Source organism: Psammomys obesus, unplaced genomic scaffold (assembly GCF_907164565.1).
Source record: "Psammomys obesus unplaced genomic scaffold, mPsaObe1.curated_primary_1811, whole genome shotgun sequence".
NCBI lineage: Eukaryota > Metazoa > Chordata > Mammalia > Rodentia > Muridae > Psammomys > Psammomys obesus.
In genome coordinates this window covers 12164696-12183712 of record NW_026587216.1, presented here as the reverse complement: position 1 = coordinate 12183712, position 19017 = coordinate 12164696, and the positions used below count along the sequence as shown (strand labels likewise).

General features: G+C 42.6%; 2 protein-coding genes across 4 annotated transcripts in view; one reads left to right on the top strand and one right to left on the bottom strand.

Moving 5' to 3' along the window:
* The first annotated feature begins 442 nt into the window (after positions 1–442).
* Crh (corticotropin releasing hormone) lies at positions 443–2606 on the top strand. The gene is made up of 2 exons (XM_055603465.1): positions 443–770; positions 1517–2606. The coding sequence occupies exon 2, from the start codon at positions 1531–1533 to the stop codon at positions 2092–2094; it is 564 nt and encodes a 187-aa protein (XP_055459440.1). The 5' UTR covers positions 443–770; positions 1517–1530; the 3' UTR covers positions 2095–2606.
* Positions 2607–4315: 1709 nt separating this feature from the next.
* Trim55 (tripartite motif containing 55) overlaps positions 4316–19017 on the bottom strand; it is a 35391-nt gene continuing 20689 nt past the window's right edge. For all 3 annotated transcript variants that reach the window (XM_055603460.1, XM_055603461.1, XM_055603462.1), the window contains one exon: positions 4316–4506. In XM_055603460.1, coding sequence (XP_055459435.1) covers positions 4384–4506 — 123 coding nt within the window. In that variant the 3' untranslated portion in view covers positions 4316–4383. The remainder of the gene's footprint in view (positions 4507–19017) is intronic.

The window sequence follows — 19017 nt, the reverse complement described above, 5'->3', positions numbered from 1 at the left end:
CAACAACTTCCCCTAGTCCTTCATTCTCCTCCAGGCAGAAAGATGACAGGCCATAGTAAAGACGTATTTCAGATGCTGAGATGTTTCCTAAGAGGACAACCTGGCAGAAAAGTCAGGTGGGGGCGGTGAGGCACCAGGGAATATCCAGATCCACCCTCTTAATGGTGGCTACTTTCCCGGCAGCCCTGCACTGAGGGACCTCTCTCCCTACCTCTTTTTCTCTCCCCTTGCAGTCTCTGTCTCTTTTCTGGTCTGTATCTGACCTATCATAGTAAGAGGTCAGTATGTTTTCCACACTCGGATAATCTCATTCAAGAATTTTTGTCAATGGACAAGTCATGAGAAGCCCTTCCATTTTAGGGCTCGTTGACGTCACCAAGGAGGCGATAAATATCTGTTGATATAATTGGATGTGAGATTCAGTGTTGAAACAGCAGAACTCTGTCCCTCGCTGCTTGGCAGGGCCCTATGATTTATGCAGGAGCAGAGGCAGCGCGCAATCGAGCTGTCAAGAGAGCGTCAGCTTATTAGGCAAATGCTGCGTGCTTTCTGAAGAGGGTCGACGTTATAAAATCTCACTCCAGGCTCTGGTGTGGAGAAACTCAGAGCCCAAGTACATTGAGAGACTGAAGAGAAAGGGAAGAGGGGGAAAAAAAAAAAAACAGAAAAAGGAGAAGAGAAAAAAAGAGGAAGAAAACCTGCAAAAGGCATCCTGGGTGAGAGGTCCCTCTGCAGAGGCAGCAGCGCGTGCTCACCTGCCAGAGGAGAAGGTAGGCAGCGCCTAGACGGGCGCCACCAACTTTGTGTGCCTGAGCTGCTATGGTGCGCCCTGGAGCCAGCTGTCCTTGTGCTGGAGTGCCTGTACTTGTGCGTGGGTGCGGGTGTGTGTGTGTGTGTGTGTGTGTGTGTGTGTGTGTGTGTGTGTGTGTCGCCAACTGTGCTTTAAAATTCTTTAAAATCCCGGTAACAGCGGTGATGTTGCGAAAAGCAAAGTTAGACGGCCGCTGCTCATGTTTATCTACCCAATCTGCCACTCACCACTCACAGTCTGTGTAAAGAACGGCTCCCCTATCGTGTCCCGTGTCCATCCCGACCCTCCAAGCAAAAGGAGCAGGGGCAGGGGTGGAGACAAAGAGGAGGTCGTTCTCAGTTTGGAAGAAAAGGCTGTCCGAAAGGGGAGGGTCAGGGCGAGCGCTAGCTTAAACCTGTGGCACTTCTCCGGGCTTAGGGAAGTCCATTTGGGGAATACATTCGGCAGGTCCTTAGGAAGAGGAGTCGGGGCTGCCCCTTCCGTGTCTCCAAAGGAGGGTCACTTCACTTGCTGGCTAGCGGATGAGCCTTGCGGGGTACCTAGCTTCAGAACCGAGGACAGCGCCACCGGAGCCCAGAGCGGGTCTTGTCTGTGGGTGGAAGCCCCGCTGCACCTTCCAGTTGAGCTAAATTCTGACTACTCTTCCCTCTCTCCCCTGCCTTCTCTCTTCCATCCCCCCCCCCCCCCCCCCCCTCGGTGCTGCAGCGAGCGCCCCAACCATGCGGCTGCGGCTGCTGGTATCCGCGGGCATCCTGCTGGTGGCTCTGTCGCCCTGCCCGCCTTGCAGGGCCCTGCTGAGCAGGGGACCTGTCCCCGGAGCCCCGCGGGCCCCGCAGCCTCTGAATTTCTTGCAGCCGGAGCAGCCCCAGCAGCCTCAGCCGGTTCTGGTCCGCATGGGTGAAGAATACTTCCTCCGCCTGGGGAACCTCAACAGGAGCCCCGCTGCTCGGCTGTCGCCCGACTCCACGCCCCTCTCCGCCGGTCGCGGCAGCCGCCCCTCGCACGACCAGGCAGCCGCTAACTTTTTCCGCGTGTTGCTGCAGCAGCTGCAGATGCCTCAGCGCTCGCTCGACAGCCGCGCGGGGCCGGAGGAGCGCGGGGCCGAGGATGCCCTCGGAGGCCACCAGGGGGCGCTGGAGAGGGAGAGGCGGTCCGAGGAGCCGCCCATCTCTCTGGATCTCACCTTCCACCTTCTGCGGGAAGTCTTGGAAATGGCCAGGGCAGAGCAGTTAGCTCAGCAAGCTCACAGCAACAGGAAACTGATGGAGATTATCGGAAAATGAAATGGTGCGTTTGGCCAAAACTATTTTGCATTTAGCACAAAAGTACAAATAAAAAAAATTTAAAACACAGTATTCTGTACCATATCGCAGCTCCTGATATCATTTGTTTATTTTTATATAGCTTGAAGCATAGAAGATGTACATGGAGAGAGCCTATATGCCCCTTAATTAGCATGCACAAAGTGGTATTCCTGTGCAGTAACAAAACAGCGTTATTTGTATTGCCCACGCCTAGTTTCCATGTGCGCATAAGTGTCTTTACAGCGATATCTTAAAGAAAATGTGGACCCACAGAGGAAACCTTTTAAAGAAGCAAATGGGAGGCACCCGGTTGTTTTTGTTTGGGGTCACAGTTGAAGGGAATTAATTCTTGAGGGGTGGCTAGGACGAAATATGTAAGCTCTTTCAATCAACTTTTTTCTTGTAAATGTTTCAATAATAAAACATCTTTCCCATCCTTGGCCAATTTGGTTGTGTAAGAGAACGCTGAATATTTATATTTTTAATAAAATCTGCAAAGGTTATTGTGATTTTATTTTTCATCTTCAGTGTGCATAAAGAAATGGCCTCAGCACAAGAAAATAAAAACAACAGAACAAACAAACAACAACAACAACAACAAAAAAAACCCAAATCCTCCTACATTTTACTTTCTCCTAAAAATACCAACATTGGTCAAGTAGCTCACACCAGCCCTGCAATTGTCTTGGGCTTTCCTCTGTAGCTCAGATTTCTCTTCTGAGATTAAGGTAAATAATTTTAGAGATTCCTCTCACCTCTAAAACTTGATAATTTCGAAGATCAGTCACAGTGGAAATAACACGCAAGCCTAACTGGCTGAGAGGCAGAGGAGAGTGTGCACCACGGCAAATGTGTGGAGGTCTGAGGACAACTGGTGGACGTCAGTTCTCTCCTACCATGCAAGTTCCAGGTGTTGAACTCCAGTCTCCAGGCCCAGAGACAAGCGCCTTGACCCTTCACCCACTGTACAGTCTCACTAGCCTTAGATAGGAGAAACTTAATGACACAAACACCTCAAGAAACTAAACATAGTTGCTGCAAAAGGGCACTTGAGAACTTTTTCCTTAAAAAAAAAAAAAAGAAAGAAAGAAAAAAGATGAACATTTTGGCTTTAATAGCCACACAAATACCCTTCATAGTTTTCTCTATCCCAGTCCTAATAACTGCAACTTGTAGGACTGTGTTATTTGCTTCTAAAATTAAACAGTACTTCTAATTAGCTGGACAATATATCTGCCTTTAGTAGTTTAGTTACAGCTCTGAAAATTTTAGTCCCATAATTAATACTTTAAAATTCTGAGGTCCTGGAAATGTGCTTGACTAATGTCTTAAAAATATAAAGTAAGTCTCAAAAAAAAAAAAACAAATATGTATACATATATAATATGAATCACTAAATAAAGTGCTAGAAGACTAAAGTTCTTAAAAACAACATTTATTTAAGAGTTCATTTAAAGCAAAGTTACACTTATGTGGGGAAGGCATGACAGATGTATATATTGAGATATATATACAGAGAGAGAGAGAGAGCAGTGGGAAGAACTGTGTATAAATTTAAATACATGCAGTTCTTCCATGGTTTATCAAATTGCTGCTGTGGTGGACACATAACAAAGTAGGCAATTCCTCCTAGAAAGTCTTCAATTAAGATGTCTGGCATATGACTATAAGATGCCCTTTGGCCTTCTGGACTATGGAAGTGTGGCCAAGCTTAAAGAATACTTCTGGCGGCACATCCAGTGACATAAGTAAAGAGAGTAACCTCTGTAGAACCCTTCATAGCTCTGGTCAGTGACCAGTTCTGTGTCCATATTTTGATGAATCAGTCCATTCTGAACTAACACTGAATGTCACCAGCTACCTGAACTGCAAGGAGCAAAGCAAAAGGCACAACTGTGCTAAAATAACAAGAAGCCTACATACCCACGAGAGACGAGAGTGCAATGCCCGCTTTGTTAACACTTGCCACTTCCAGCTGATGTACACACATGTACCAGCCCTACATAACCTTCAGAATGATTCTCATGCCGTAAAAGATTTGCCTAAGATCACGTTTCTTCATACCAGCCTTTTCTTCAGTTTTGTTCTGAGCGTATTCACTTTCTCAACAAGTTAGAGAAGTCATCTGGAATTAAAGTGGTCGGTCAGTCTGTCTGTCTGTTCTGTTCAGACATTCATTCATATGCATCATGTAAAATTCCATCCAGGTTCTCTGCTGCCTGTGTGCTTCTCCGCCAGGCCGACAGGGGGAAGCAGCCAGAATAAATATCATTCATTCAGGGAATTCAACCAAGAGAAGGAGAAGACATGGCGAGCTGGCTCAGAATCAGCCCCACCTCCACTCCCAGAGGCTGCAGCCTGTCCCTGGGGAGGAGGGGCCTCAAATCCAACCTGCAAAAGAAGAAAATGTAGATGAGATGAAGGAGAGAATAGCCCTTTTGGGAACTGGTCCAGTCACTGTTCTACTGAGGAAAGAGGATAATAATAATAATTATATAAAGTATAACTATTATTAGGGGCAGAAAGCAAGCTCAGGTTATCTTAGTTATGGTCACGAGCCATTAAAGTGATTCACACTCATGATTCAAAAGGAGCAGCCATAATGCATGCAGTGGAAGTACCCTTTCGAGGCAAGAGGCCAGGCTGCCCCATTTTGTGTTCCCAAGCTTAGTTGGTCATGATTTACTGACATGACAATCTCATTCATCCAAATTCAGGTTTACAAAAATCTGCACAGCTGATTAAAATCTTACTAAGTTTTTAAGTCACACCTCAGCAATAGCATGTTTCCCTAGCACATTTTAGGCCTGAGTTTCCTCCCCAATGTCATAAAAACAGAGAGAGGGTAAGGGAGGGAAGATATGGAGGAAAAGGTGGGGGAGCCCAAATTTAAGTAATGTTGCTGCATCACAAATAGTACTGGATATACTCATACTCATGTAACCTCTCCACTGCTGGCCTTAGGAGTTTCTGTCAGATTGTACTCACGTGCCACCTAATAGGAGTAGGCGTCCTAAAAATTCACCACTAGGTGACTTCCCTGTTATGTGAACACCGGTGTTCACACACACAGACGAAGAGGGTGACAATACCAGTAGGCCACACTATCTAAAAGAATCACACATTGGGATATCGCTGACAAAAACATCGCTATGCGTATGTTTGTGTGGTTATAAATCCCTCATTTGCAAAACCTGCCAGTTTTGCAAAGCTGAAGGATCAATGTTGAGCAAGTCCTGAAAGGAATATCTCTAGGCAATAAAAATCTTAGAACATTTATACAAAATCAAATCTAATATCAAAACTCCCTAAAAAGATACTTTTGGTAAGTATCTGACTGATACAGTTTATAAATTTAACTGACCAGTTCAGTCTTATAACTGAACTTCATGTTGTTTTTTGAGTTTTTAAAATGGAACAAAAAACATTCACATAAAAAGATTTGCAGGTTGATTAAATTTATTCAAACTGTGAAGGTACCATGATAAGCCTGGTTCTTCCCGGGGAAAATGGTCGAGCATGTTCTCACGCCTCACTGGTGAACTCTGCTGTGTGGAAATGCCAACGGCTCTGAAGCAATGAGGCAGCAGATACACTCAGTGCAGAAGGCCTGCGGGTCGGGGCGGGGCTGCGATGCCAGACACAGCGGAACTTCGGTCAGTATAAGTGTGTCGCTGCTATGCATAGTAGTTTTTAGAGGAAAGTGAATGCTTGGAAAGCACCTTCCCAGATTTTACCATAGATGGGGTGACATTTGAAAAACCAACACAATTAGAGTAACTTATTCAATTTTAGGAATATATATATATATATATATATATATATATATATATATATATAATTGCTTCCTGGTAGCAAGTTAATAATGATGTGAGGTCATATTAGATTGAAAGTGAAATACATTATTTTCTTAAAAAAAAAAAAAAAGCTGGAGTGTCAAGTGAAGTAGGTTTCCTTGGTTATGGGTTAGATATTCTCTGAGGTGGAACCAGGTGTGGAGGAGTTCAAAGTCATCTTCAGCTATGTAGTAAGCTGAGGCTAGCCTGGATTGCTTGAGATTCTGTCCCAAAAAAAAGAAAGGAAGTGAGATAAAGTTGATGGTATCTTTAGAGCCCTGTGGATGAGTTTACATGCCCAGAACAGTTATCTATGCCTAACCCTAACCAAAACAGCATCAGTGGACAAGACAGTTTTTTCTTCTGATCATTTTAGATAGATAACATTGTATTCTGCCTGGACCCTGTAGAGAGTCTTTTCTTTGAAGGCAGTGCCTACTCCAGAGACAATTTCTGTGACAGCTGGAAAGATCTAACAGGTGAAAGTAATAGGATAAGCTATTTCCTGAAAAAGATTATCATGTTTAGACAAGGGTGGGTGGCTGTTGGGGTGCTTTGGGGATTTGCTGGCTTATCAAAGCTTTTCTAGACCACATATTCAAATCTACCTGCTGTTTAAAATTTTAGCTGCTGATACTGATGGCTGTCAAAACCAGATGAAATCATTTGAGTTTGCTGCTCTTATTCTCGACATGGTTCTAGGCAATAATTTTTTTAAAATATATGAACTGATATTCTCTCTCAGAGAAGTGACAGGAAGGGATCAAGAGCAGAGGTTATCTGGAGGACCACCCACAAGGCTGAGATTTGAATCCTGGGTGCCAGTGTAAGCTTCAGCTGTTAACTTGGGCAGAGGGAACCTCAGTGGCACATTTTCTTATTGCTCATTGATGTGTGAAGACCTAGCCCATTGTGGGTGGTCCTATTCCTAGGTACATGGATCTGGGCTGGGTAAGAAAAAGTAGCTGAGCCAACCATAAGCAGTATCTTCTATGATTTCTGCTTCAAGTTCCTGCCTTTATTTCCATCCTTGGCTTCCTGGGAGGATAGAATATCACCTTTAAGCCAAATACAACCTTTTGTCCTCAAGTGGCTTTTGGTCAGTGTTTTATCGCAGTGACAAAAAAGCAAAATAGACCAATTACTTGCTCACTGTATAACCTGGACAAGTGATTAACCATTCTGTGCTTAGTTTTCTCTTCTGTACAATGAAAACTGGATCCTACATCACCAGGCTGCCGAAAGGACCGAATAAAGCAGCATAGATGAAACACTTTGCCTGTGTATTCAGTCTTTCTGTTTCCTTTCGATTTCTACTTCTCTCCACCCCCTCTCATTCCTCTCTACACTGAAGAGGCTCCTTGTCACTGAGAATGATTTGAGGTCTCTTCCTGGTGAAGTTATACAGTATCAATAACCTCCAGTGAGGAAAGAACTTGTGGTAATTGTTTGTGACTTCATCTTCCCAGACTTGAGGCAATTTTTATGACTCGGATCTTTTGGCGTGAGGTCATCATGGCCATCTATGATGCTCTTTCGTATATCTCAACTGGTTCAACTCTCTCTATGATCTTCTCAGGAGGGATAGAAACCGCCGCCCAGCAAACCTAAAATATACATTCCTCCGGTAACCTCTCCTGAACAGACTCCTATGCTCTGTGCTTTCTCAAATAGTTTTCCAAAAGTTGGCTATCCTTCATTATAGAAAATGTTTTCTCTTTTTGCAAGATGGATGCTGTGGAGCAGAACAACACGCTGGTTGCAGCTACCTCTGGTCTGTATGAAAAAGAGAATGAGAACTTCCAGTCCCACATCATTCCTAAGGTTTAACCTTCTCCTTGGGTGGCTGTGGTATGCAGCCTTCACTGTCAACCTGACTCAATTTGGAATTGCCTAGAAGATGCACCAGTGAATACCTTGAGGCCTCTCCAGAGAGGTTTCATCAAGGATGGAAGACCAGCTCTGAATGTGGACAGCAGCATTTATGGGTTGTGGTTCCAGATTGAATAAAAACCAGGGAAAGGAGGACAGTTGCTAAGCACCAGCTTTCACCTCTGTCTCCTGACTAAGGATACAATGTGAGCAGCTGCCTTGTGTTCCTAGTCCATGCCATGATGGACTATGTCCTCAAACTGTGAGATACAGTAAGCCCACCCTCCCTCTTTTATGCCCCTCCCTCCTTTATGCCCCTCCCTTCTTTCCTCCCTCTCTCTCATCCTCTCTGCCTGCCTGCCTGCTTTTTGGCTGTCTTTTTGAATTTAACTGTCTTCATTGTCTTCCTGGTAAAGCTGCATCCCCCTCAAAGAGCCAGCTACTGAGTTCATGTCAGAGACAGCCCCTGTTCCCCTTCCTAGGAAACCCACTTGGAGACTGAGCTGCCATGGGCTGCAGACTGGGAAGGGGCATGGGAGGAGAAGAGGGAGGGAGGGCAGGATTGGGAGAGAATGAGGGAGGGAGCTACAGCTGGGATACAAAATGAATAAATTGTAATAAATAAAAAATGTAAAAAGAAATAAATTTTAAAGAATAAAATTTAAAATTTAGCTAACAACCTAACCCAACTGTATAAATATAAATAAAAAATACTATACTATAAAAACTTTTGAAAATTGACAAATAAAAATTTTCATCATAAAAAAATCAGGAAGTGGAATAAAGAGGCAGAATTTTACCTTTGTCTCCACTCTTGACAGAATCTGGTCAAAATTCATGTAAACACACAGCAGCAGGAAATGATGTGCCTTCCCTCAACTATTGGCCTTAGGTGAATCTATTGAGCATTCTGAGTATTCATAAAACCAGATACTGGAGGGACAGAGGGAATTTTCCTTTTCTGTGATATTGTTTTACTGTTGCTATCAAATGTACTTCAAGAAGAGATAATTGACTGTCAGCTTATGGCACTAGCTGACTGCCCTAATCCACTGGAGAGCGAGAAAAAATAAGATGCTTCCACCTAGGAATACAGCTATGCAGGCATTGTCCTTGACCCCTATATCACCTAGAATCACTTCTTGCTGATGGAGATTAAAGACATGCCTCCTGCCCGAGGTTGGTGGACAATGAGCCTGTTTCACATTACAGATAGGGTATAGTAGTTTAAAAGTAGGAATTGGTTGCCAAAGTAAAACATTCAAGAGTGAAGGTACAAAGAGACAGCCACTGTTCATTGCTGATGGGGATGTAAAATTGTATGCTCGCTACAGAACGTAGCATAGGGGAGACTCAGAATTAAACATGGGCCAGCTGGATGGTTCAGTGGGTAAACATTCTTGCATCAAAGCCCGACTACCTGAATTTGATTCTCCAGGACCCACATGGCAGAAGGAGAGAACTGACTCTCAGAAGTCACCCTGACCCACGTCATTTCACATGCCCTCCCCTGAAGTAAACATAATAAAGGTATTTTGAAAATTAAACAGAAACCATGCGGTCCAACAATTCCACATCTGTGTATATGCTCAAAAGAACTGAGAAAAAGAACTTTCACAGGTCTTCACAACATGTCATAGCAATATTATTCCTAGCAGCCAAGAAGCAGAAGCAAAATAGAAGAGGGAATAAATAAGATGCAGCCTGGACTTACAGTGGAATATTGCTCCACTTAAAAAAGTAAGGGGCTCAGACATCCACTAGAACATGTAGGGACCATGAAGAAACCTCCTGCCTAATGAAATCAATCAAGTACATAAAGTAAAACAATGTATTCTTCCATGTATTTGAGGTTCTTAGGGCAGCCAAACTTACAGAAACAGAGGGTGGTTGCCAGTTGGAAGCAGGATTGAAAGATTGTGTTTAATGAGTATTGAGATGGAAACTGTTCAGGGAATGGTTACAAAGTATAGTTAACATTACTGACATGTACAATAATAATAATAATAATAATAATAATAATAAAACAGTGAAAATGGAAAAAATTTTCTGTTCTCCCTCCCGTCTGCCTGACACAGCTGTTTCACAAAAAAAAAAAAAAAAAAAAAAAAAAGATTTAATAGGAAAATATGAATTTGGAAGTTTTGTGGGCAAGGCAGAGAGTTCCTGCATGATTTGCATGGCGGGCTGGACAGGGCGTGCGCCCTCCTACCAAATGTCTACCACTCACTTCCGCCTCCTGCAAAGCTGAAGTGCCTTCCCCGCCCCGCTGCATTGCGAGCATGAGCTGTGTGGGGCACTGCGCTTGCACAGAAGCTAGGCCTGAGGTAGAACTGAGAGGACAGGGGACTGACCACAGCTCGTATCGACGCCTCTGTCAACCTGTGTCTGCCACCTGGGCCTGTTTCGTCACTAATACCACACTGATTTCGAAAGGCTTCAAGTGGGGTTTGGTTGAACGGGCTGAAGTTGGCCCCAGGGCCTCATTACACACAGTAAACATCAGTTCTGTCACTGGTCTATCCCTCAGCCCCAGATCATAGCTCTTAATAAATATTTTTGGGGTAGGAAATTGTAAAACAAAACAAACAAGTAAAAATGCTTAGTACAGATTTTTGGCTTGCTTTCCACGTTCAGTGTGATAAATTAAGGCGAGAGGGAGCTAAAGTGAATCTGTGGCGAGATTCTTGACAAAGAATGAAATGATGAAACTGTTGTCAGATTCACTTGAGAGCAAGTCCCGGGGTGCTGACAATGGGAATCTAATTGGGGGTCGTAGTGAGAATGCATGAGGCTGGCTGGAGGGGTTAATTTGGCAGGCCCCTTTACCTAAATGCTTCTGCCTCTCATGCTCCACTGGATATCTCATCTCAGGTCCATGTCACACACAGAACCTATGACCTAAAACCCAACAGATGCCATCCCGGTTTTCACTTAGACACGAGTCTCTATTGCCACACTTAGGCATGATTTTATTGTATCTGCTCAAGTGGACCCCATCTCTCCAGGACACTTAAGAGTGCCACATTAGGTGGCGAATCAAAGCAGATGGTCTCTCAGCCACAGGGATCCCAGTGAGCAGAGATTCACCCACTCTTCTTCAATGCCAGTGTGGACTGCATTTCACTGCAGGCCCCACTCTGAGGTGGAGGACTCAGACAAAAGCAGTGGGCTCCCAGCTGCTCTCTGATTCTCAGTAAACCCCAGGATCCTTACTTCCTTGAAGGGCTGATGTGAAGATTGGGTTCTGTGGAAGACTCCATGCATGAGATGAAGTAATGTGAACTCACTTTGCAGCCACCACCAGAAGGCATGGAATTTGGGGTACATTTACATAATGTCCCACTTCATCAGGAGCATAAGAAAAAAAAATGCTTCATGGAAATCACTGAGCTGCACAAATGAAGACAAAATAACAAGCAGGATGGGCTACACCAGCAAGGGTCTGAGGTTAAATGAGAACAGTAAGCTACTTAAAAATACAGGAAGCAAACTTGGCCATCTCAGTCCTAACAGCTCCCATGATGTCCTCCTCATTGCCCAGCTTGCACAGAGTGTCCACCCCAATGCCCAGATCCCCCAGAATTGTCCACCCCAGTACCCAGATCCCTCAGAGAGCCATATCCAGTGCCCAGCTTCTCCAGAGAACTCTCCCCAGTGCCCAGTACTCACAAAACCTGGTGAAATGAATTTTTCACATGGCTGCAAACAGTTTACATAGTATTTGGCTTTTTAAAATGGATACATCGATTTTATTTCCCTGTTAAAGTGACATTTACTGTTTGTTCCTGAAAAACAGAGCCTATAATTTCAGGGTTGGTTTGTCTAGTTGATCTTTCAGCAACAACTAAATTGATAATTATTAGAATGTCACTTTCTCAGCAGAAGGAAAAAAAGCACAAACATAAAAAAAAAATTCAGCGCTGTAAGACATAGATGCAAAAGCAGTGTAAATAGAATGGTCTGATCAAAACTTATTTGCTAAGAAAAACCGTATTCCCTTTGACAACATTCTTTTTTTTTCTTTTTTTAAATTTTTTATTAATTACACTTTATTCATTTTGTATCCCCCCATAAGCCCCTCCCTCCTCCCCTCCCAATCCCATCCTCCCTCCCCTTTCTGCATGCATGCCACTCCCCAAGTCAACTGATAGGGGAGGTTCTCCTCTCCTTTCTGATCTTAGTCTATCAGTTCTCATCAAAAGTGGCTGCATTGTCCTCTACTGTGACCTGGTAAGGCTGCTCCCTCCTCAGGGGGAGGTGATCAAAGAGCAAGCCAATCAGATTATGTCAGAGGCAGTCCTTCTTCCCATTACTATGTAACCCACTTGGACACTGACCTGCCATGGGCTACATCTGTGCAGGGGTTCTAGGTTATCTCCATGAATAGTCCTTGGTTGGAGTATGAGTCTCTGGGAAGATCTCAGAGACTTGAACATTCTTCTTCTCTGCAAAAGTGACTGCATCTCCCTCACTATCACACCTTCTCATAATTTCTAGAACTATTAAGTCCTTATAATGTTATCCAATAAATGGAGGATATTCCTGAGCACTACCAGTTTTCATTTTCTTTCTTGCAGTGAGAATTCCAGCACAAAGGCACCTGCTGAACAGTGAGCATAAGCTTGCATCTCATAAAACACTGAGTGATTGATCTCAGTAGGGGTTTCTGTGTGAAAATAATTTGATACCCTGAATACCTCAATTAAATTTAAAGAATATAGCTCAATCTTCATTCACTTCAGTTTGTTTTGGAAAATTAAATAGATCATTTCAAAGAACACAGGACATATAGCCACATTCAAGGAAGATCATATTCTTGGTCTCCCGCTTCTGTTAGTTTCCTTTATTACTTTTTAATGCAATGAATACTTTGTGAAATTAATCTCACTTTTAGAAGCCTGATGGTCTTCTTACCTCCTGTGTTTCTCACACCTCAATCTCTGGTGGAAGTTGGTGGGATATTTGCATGCTTGAAACCAAAGGTTTGAATAAAAATGATTCCTGTGTCTGTCTGTCTGTCTGTCTGTGTGTGTGTGTCTGTCTGTCTGTCTCTCTCTCTGTGTGTGTGTGTGTGTGTGTGTGTGTGTGTGTGTGTGTGTGTGTAGCACTGGGTAGAGATACAGAGCTCCCTGATGGCTGTTAGTTTTGGATCTTTGACCTAGCTCATATTGGCCTAGGAAATGAGAATGTTTTTGGAAGGTTTAAATCTTGGGTGGCATGATATTTGATAGGGGTTCAGACCAGGGTGTATATGCTGCTCTGAGAGGCAAAGAAATAATGAATAGCTACTAACTCCCTCCCTCATCTTTCTGATCGCTCCATGCTCTTTCTTTTTCCCTCTTTCCAGTCCCTTGTCATATTTCTCATTTCTCTCTTCTCTCATTGGCTTAATTATTTTTTCCTTTGGGTACATCTTTACAACATGTACATTTTTAGATCCTGGTTAATCACTAAGGCAGCTAGGAGTTGCATTTCCTTACTGACACTTTCCCATTGTTTCTGTTTGTAATGACCCACTGCATTTGACCTGCACATACCCCCCTCTAAATAAGGATGACAATCCTTAAGGCATGGGGAACCCATATTGACAGTTAGGCTATATCTCTGAGATGATGGTACGCCAGGTAGAAAGGAACAGGGGAAACAGGACAGGCTACCGTATCTTTTTATGCCAGCCCAGCCAACAAGGCACTGAGTGCTTGAAGTCACCCAACTCATGACGGAGTTTCCTCTGCACTTCTGTGGAAAACTTCAGCGTATGCATATGAAATGATGCTAAACAGAATTAATTAGCAATAGATTGTGAATTAAAATCACAAGAAAGCGCACACACATGCATTAGAATAGCTAAGTGTGAAAGACGATGCAATACCCCATCAGCTAAGATACAGAAGAACTGGAGAACTCCAACATTTTCAAGGGAGCACAAAATTAACAGACTGTGTGAAAAACAGTTTCTAGTGAATTATTTCTTCAACAACTGTACAACCTAACAATTCCATTCCTAAGTACTTGCTCAAAATAACGTAAGGGACAAACTTGGGCATTGGTATGTAATGGATATGCTCAGAGATACTAGCTGATTAATCAGCTGAAATCAAAACTAAAAGCAGAGCCTTACAGAACAGATCATAAAGTTAGCTTAGTCACTTCAGAGTCTCTCAGCCATCCTGGCACTTGCTGCCCTTGACCCTGTGTACAGCTGAGAGAAGAATGAAAATCAGGCATGTTGGATACAGGCCATGAATCTTTTTCTGTGGTCTCCTATTTGAAATAATGCCTAATGCCTACGGATTGTCAATACCACTCTCCTCCAGCTCCTCCCCTCTACCTCTAAGCAAGGTTTAAACATACGATAGCAGCTATGACCTGCATATGTGAATAAGGACCATCTATACATACCCCAGAGCAGGCAGGTGTGAGCAGAGATAAGAAGTCTGTTATTAAGAAATACTTCATCTTGGGATCAGTTATTAAAGAAAATGTAACAATATTAAATATGAAAGAACCTAAATAGAGTTTCAAAATATGTTGGTGAAAATCCCTGATATATCTGCAAGGTCTGTCTAAGTAAATTAATAAGTATAATGAGATCTCAGAATTTCTTTCTTAGCCATTACTAGAACATCTGATCAACCAACTGACTTAACTGACATTTATAAAAATAAATAAATAAATTAAAATCCCAGGCAATCACAACTGGAAATTCTTGTATTTCCCAGAATATGTGTACGTTCACCAAATTAAGTTACATTCTGGGCTGTAAAACTTAATAAACTTAAAAGGATGGACACATATATCATAATTCTGTTTTCATAATATAATAGTATTATCAAATAGTCAAATAGTAAAAAAATATGAAAGAAAAATCAGTGTCTCAAACTTTAGCGACCTGCATCTAAATAGCAGAGGCATTAGTGCAGAAATCAGTATGTTAATCGACACAGATTTTAAATAAAGTTAAAATACAAATACAGCATGTTAAGACCTGTGGGATCCAGCTAAACCTATGAGCTCTATAGCAATTTAAACATTTATTATGAAGAACAAGAAAAATAAAAAATTTACAACCCAAGATTTTATCATAAAAAATTGAGAAAGATAAGAAAAAGTAAGCACCAGGAGACAAACAATAAATAAATGAAATAACATAAAATAGAAAACATACCAAAATGAAGAAAACTGATAAAATCAAAAGTTAATTCTTCAAAAAGATTAGTAAAGCTAATAAATAGTAAAAAAAAATAATAATAATTTTGAAATAAATCAAAGGTGACAAACTCATTTGTTTAAAGTGTTTATAAAGCTATAATAGCCAGTTGGTGGAGAAAATACAGAATAATGGCATAAAACAGAATTGAGAACAAGAGCCATGCAGGTATAGTCAAATACATTCTAGAAGGAATGGGGAGTCTTTTCAACAAAGAAAAGAAAAATACGTTGGTGAAACAAATGGACATGTGCATGAAAACCAAGGATGGGAAACAACACCCTTCAACCTCACTTCACACACTCAAACTTAACACAGTTACACTAAAGGCTTAAATCATAAAGGCTCATTAGCATGTGGGAATAAATCTTTGTGATTTTTAATTAAGGAAATAGTTTTTAAATAAAACATAAAGGTAAAATTCGAGTTAATAAAAAGCTGAAGGTACATTTACTCTTCATATCAATACTGTTAAAGACTAGAGAAATTTGGGAAGCTCTGGAAACATTTTAAATAACCACATTGACAGCTACAAAATGACACAAATTTGTCACAACTCATTAAACTGTACACTTACAATGAGTGACTTTTAGTGTATGGATAGCTCAATAAAGCTGGCTTTAAAAATCTCTCGTTTTCATCCATCTCATGTTCAGACTTTTGCTCTACGGAGCTGCAGGATCTTTAAGGACCGTTACATGGACACCTGGGCACAGTCATAACAGATAAATGAAGTTTACAGCTTCACAAACAAGAGGAATACCTGTGCAGCCACGCAACTATAAACAGGTGCCTGGGGAGATATTTTCAAACCAGCATGGAGGCAGGGGGTTCTGTGAGAGTTTAGCAGCCGTAGATGCAATCTGAGAAATTCAGGGAATCGTTTGTTCACTGGGCATCTCAGCTTTTTACTGTTACTCTGAATGACTCGGGTCAGGCCCAAGTCTGCACCTCCCCCCTCGAAAACATTCTGAAAAAGATTCTAAACTTCTCAGTCTTTGAGCATCCTCGCTTTCTAAAGCTGCCTAAATAAATGAATTCATTCATTCAATCTCTTTGTTTTCCTTGGGAGAAAACCCCCAAACAGATAGAATGCTCAGACATGTCTAGAATAAAAGTCCTTTCCCCTAATTACATTGATCTTTGCATTTCCCAGAGCCTTGGCAGAGTCTCTACATGATTTAAGTATCTATACGAGGCTTGGAGAATGGAAAAATGGGTAGTTGATTCTTGGAACAGCAAATAGCTATAGTTAGGTAAAGTTTTAGTTCCTTATCACGACAGCTCTACCTTCTGGTGAGACAGTTGATATGAAAAGCAGAAAGCTTCTTCACTGTACATGGATGCTGCTCCTGTGTGCATGCGTGTGTGTGTGTGTGTCTGTGTGTGTGTGTCTGTGCGTGTGTGTGTCTCTGCCCACACGTGTCAGTATGCAGTAGTGGATGGGGGTGTTCCTCTGACCTTGAAACATCAGCTATGTCCAGCTCAAGTATCAGCCAAAGCAGCTGTTGAGTTAACCCACTACAGACAAAGATGTTTCTCTGGAGTCTCCTGTTCCCTGTGCTGCTCCAGTTAAGTGCTGTGAATAGATCTTTCCACATGACACTGGAAAAGGAGGAAGAGGAACAGAGGCAGCTTTCCTTGTTGCTACTCCTATCTCTGTTAAATTGCATTGCTGAGAGCCAGGGATACTGGTGCATGCATGTGATCCCAGCCCTTCAGAGGTAGAGACAGAAGGATCTCTGTGAGTTCGAGGCCAGCCCGGTCTACACAGCAAGTTCCAGAACAGCCAGAGCTACACAGTGAAACCCTGTCTCAAAAGAAACAAACAAAAAAGATAATGAAAAAAATTTCATTGCTGGTCAAGGTGTGGTGGGCACACACCTTAATCCCAGCATCTGGGAGTCAGATGCAGCAGATCCCTGTGACTGGCTAGCCTGGTCTTCATAACATGTGCCAGGACAGCCAGAACAGACCCTGTCTAAAAAATTTTTTTTGTTTAATCACTACACATACTCAGCTGGAAAGGGTAAGGATGGGGACAGCCCTATGTTAGCACTCAGGGGGGAACTTTGGGTAACTTGTAATAAGGGCAGTGAGTGGGAAGCACATTATACCGGGCAATGGCTTCAACAAGGTATATACAGAAGATGAATGAGCCTGTTTGACCAAACACAGGGGCTGGGACTTCAGTGTGGACCCAATATGCTGAAAACATAATCTCAAAACTCATATGCTGAATGTTTATGGAAGAGGGGCCTGAAAGAATATATAAATCTGAGGCAGGGGATGACAACAATAAACAAACATTCTCTTCGGGGTATAGCAGGGCAGCTTCACAAATGAACTCATGGTGGTTGTGACAGCATTCGCAAAACCTGTGCAGGCCCAAGCCAGGCCACATCCCAGCAAGAAGAGGAGCTGGGCACACAGTCCAACCCCAGACTGTGGAGCTGCTGGCAATGTTGGTTGCTAGGAGGGGAAAAGACAGTGTTTCCTAAGAGTGCATGGTCATGAAGGATTTATGAGAGAGAGAGAGAGAGAGAGACGACTTGGGTGAGTGAAAAATGTGTTGAACTGAACGAAAGTGATCAAAACACATCGCATGAAACAATATAAAAAATTTTAAGAAAAAACTCATTAAAAATTCCCCCCCCCCCCAAAAAAAAATAGTTTTAAAATAAACACATGATTGGCTGGAGAGATGGCTCACTTGTTAAAGAGCACTGTCTGCTCTTCCAAAGGTCCTGAGTTCAATTCCTGGCAATCACATGGTAGCTCACAACCATCTATAATATGATATGATGCCCTCTTCTGGCCTGCAGGTGTCTATGCAGATAGAGTACTCATACATACATAAATAAATCTTTAAAAAAAAAAAAACAGATGAAAAGCATCACATGTTATTTCCATCAAGTTCTCTTTGCTTCAGCTCAGTGTATAGTAAACGTGAACCAGCAGGGTGACACACAGGGACAAATCTGCCTCAGCAGTCTGTTCAAACTTTGGGTCTCTGCACAACTTTCTGACAAGAAAAAGGTGAGAAGGTTCAAAGTTCATCCTGCAGAGAGTGAGAACTAACACTTTTTAAAAGATAAATTGAAACTTGGGATGAATCCAAACTTTAAAAGCAATTATAGAAAATGATGACAAGGATGGTACAATCCACCTTTTATCTAGAAAGTAGCGCCTTCATCACCAACCTCCACCCTAGTACAGGGGGAACTGACGTGCAGTTTATTCCATGACCATATTATGCAAGTGTGATGTGCTTGTGTTCTGGATCCAAGTGTGGATTTTACTGTGCCAAGGAATATGTGGAAAGCACCTGTGAATAGACTGTCTTAAAGGGTTTGCAGTTTAGCTGTTTGGGCTAAGCTTGAAGGTGAAAAATTTGGCTTGTGATGCTTGAGTTTCTAAGACGACATCACCTCCTGACCTGGGACCATCAGTGAACTGGGAGAACTCTGGTGTCACAGCCAAGATGTCCAAGAGAAGAAGAATAGTGCAGATTGACATTACAAGCTAATTGTACACTGGGCAAATAGTTAGCTGGTAGATCTGTATGCTGAAGTTGCACCAGAATTTCTTACCATTGTGAGGTCTTTACAATTCTGTTCGTATCCGATTTTGGAGGCCCAAGAGTGGTTCCCGTTATGATCAGGTTAGCTCTGTTACATGAAAAGGCCTTTTCTTAAACTCAAAGCCTTACGCTCAAGGTGCTTTATAACATCACCTGTCAGTCCAGTGCATCAAACCTCACCCCTCCTGCCTCACTCCGCTCTCTCCACACAGGCAGGTGAATGTCAGCATACAATGATAGGAGCTTGGTGGATGGCAGCCATGGAGCATGACACTCCCCTCACAGCCTCAGAGGGTATTGTAAGGATAGGGGGTGAAAAACTTCCAAACCCACATTCTTGGAATATAAGCAGAACTCTTCAGACAATTATTCAGATCCACAGTTCCTGCTTCCAATAA

What these genes read in the sequence shown, in the direction of transcription:
- Crh (XM_055603465.1), top strand. Translation starts at nt 1,531, where the DNA reads ATGCGGCTGCGGCTGCTGGTATCCGCGGGCATCCTGCTGGTGGCTCTG.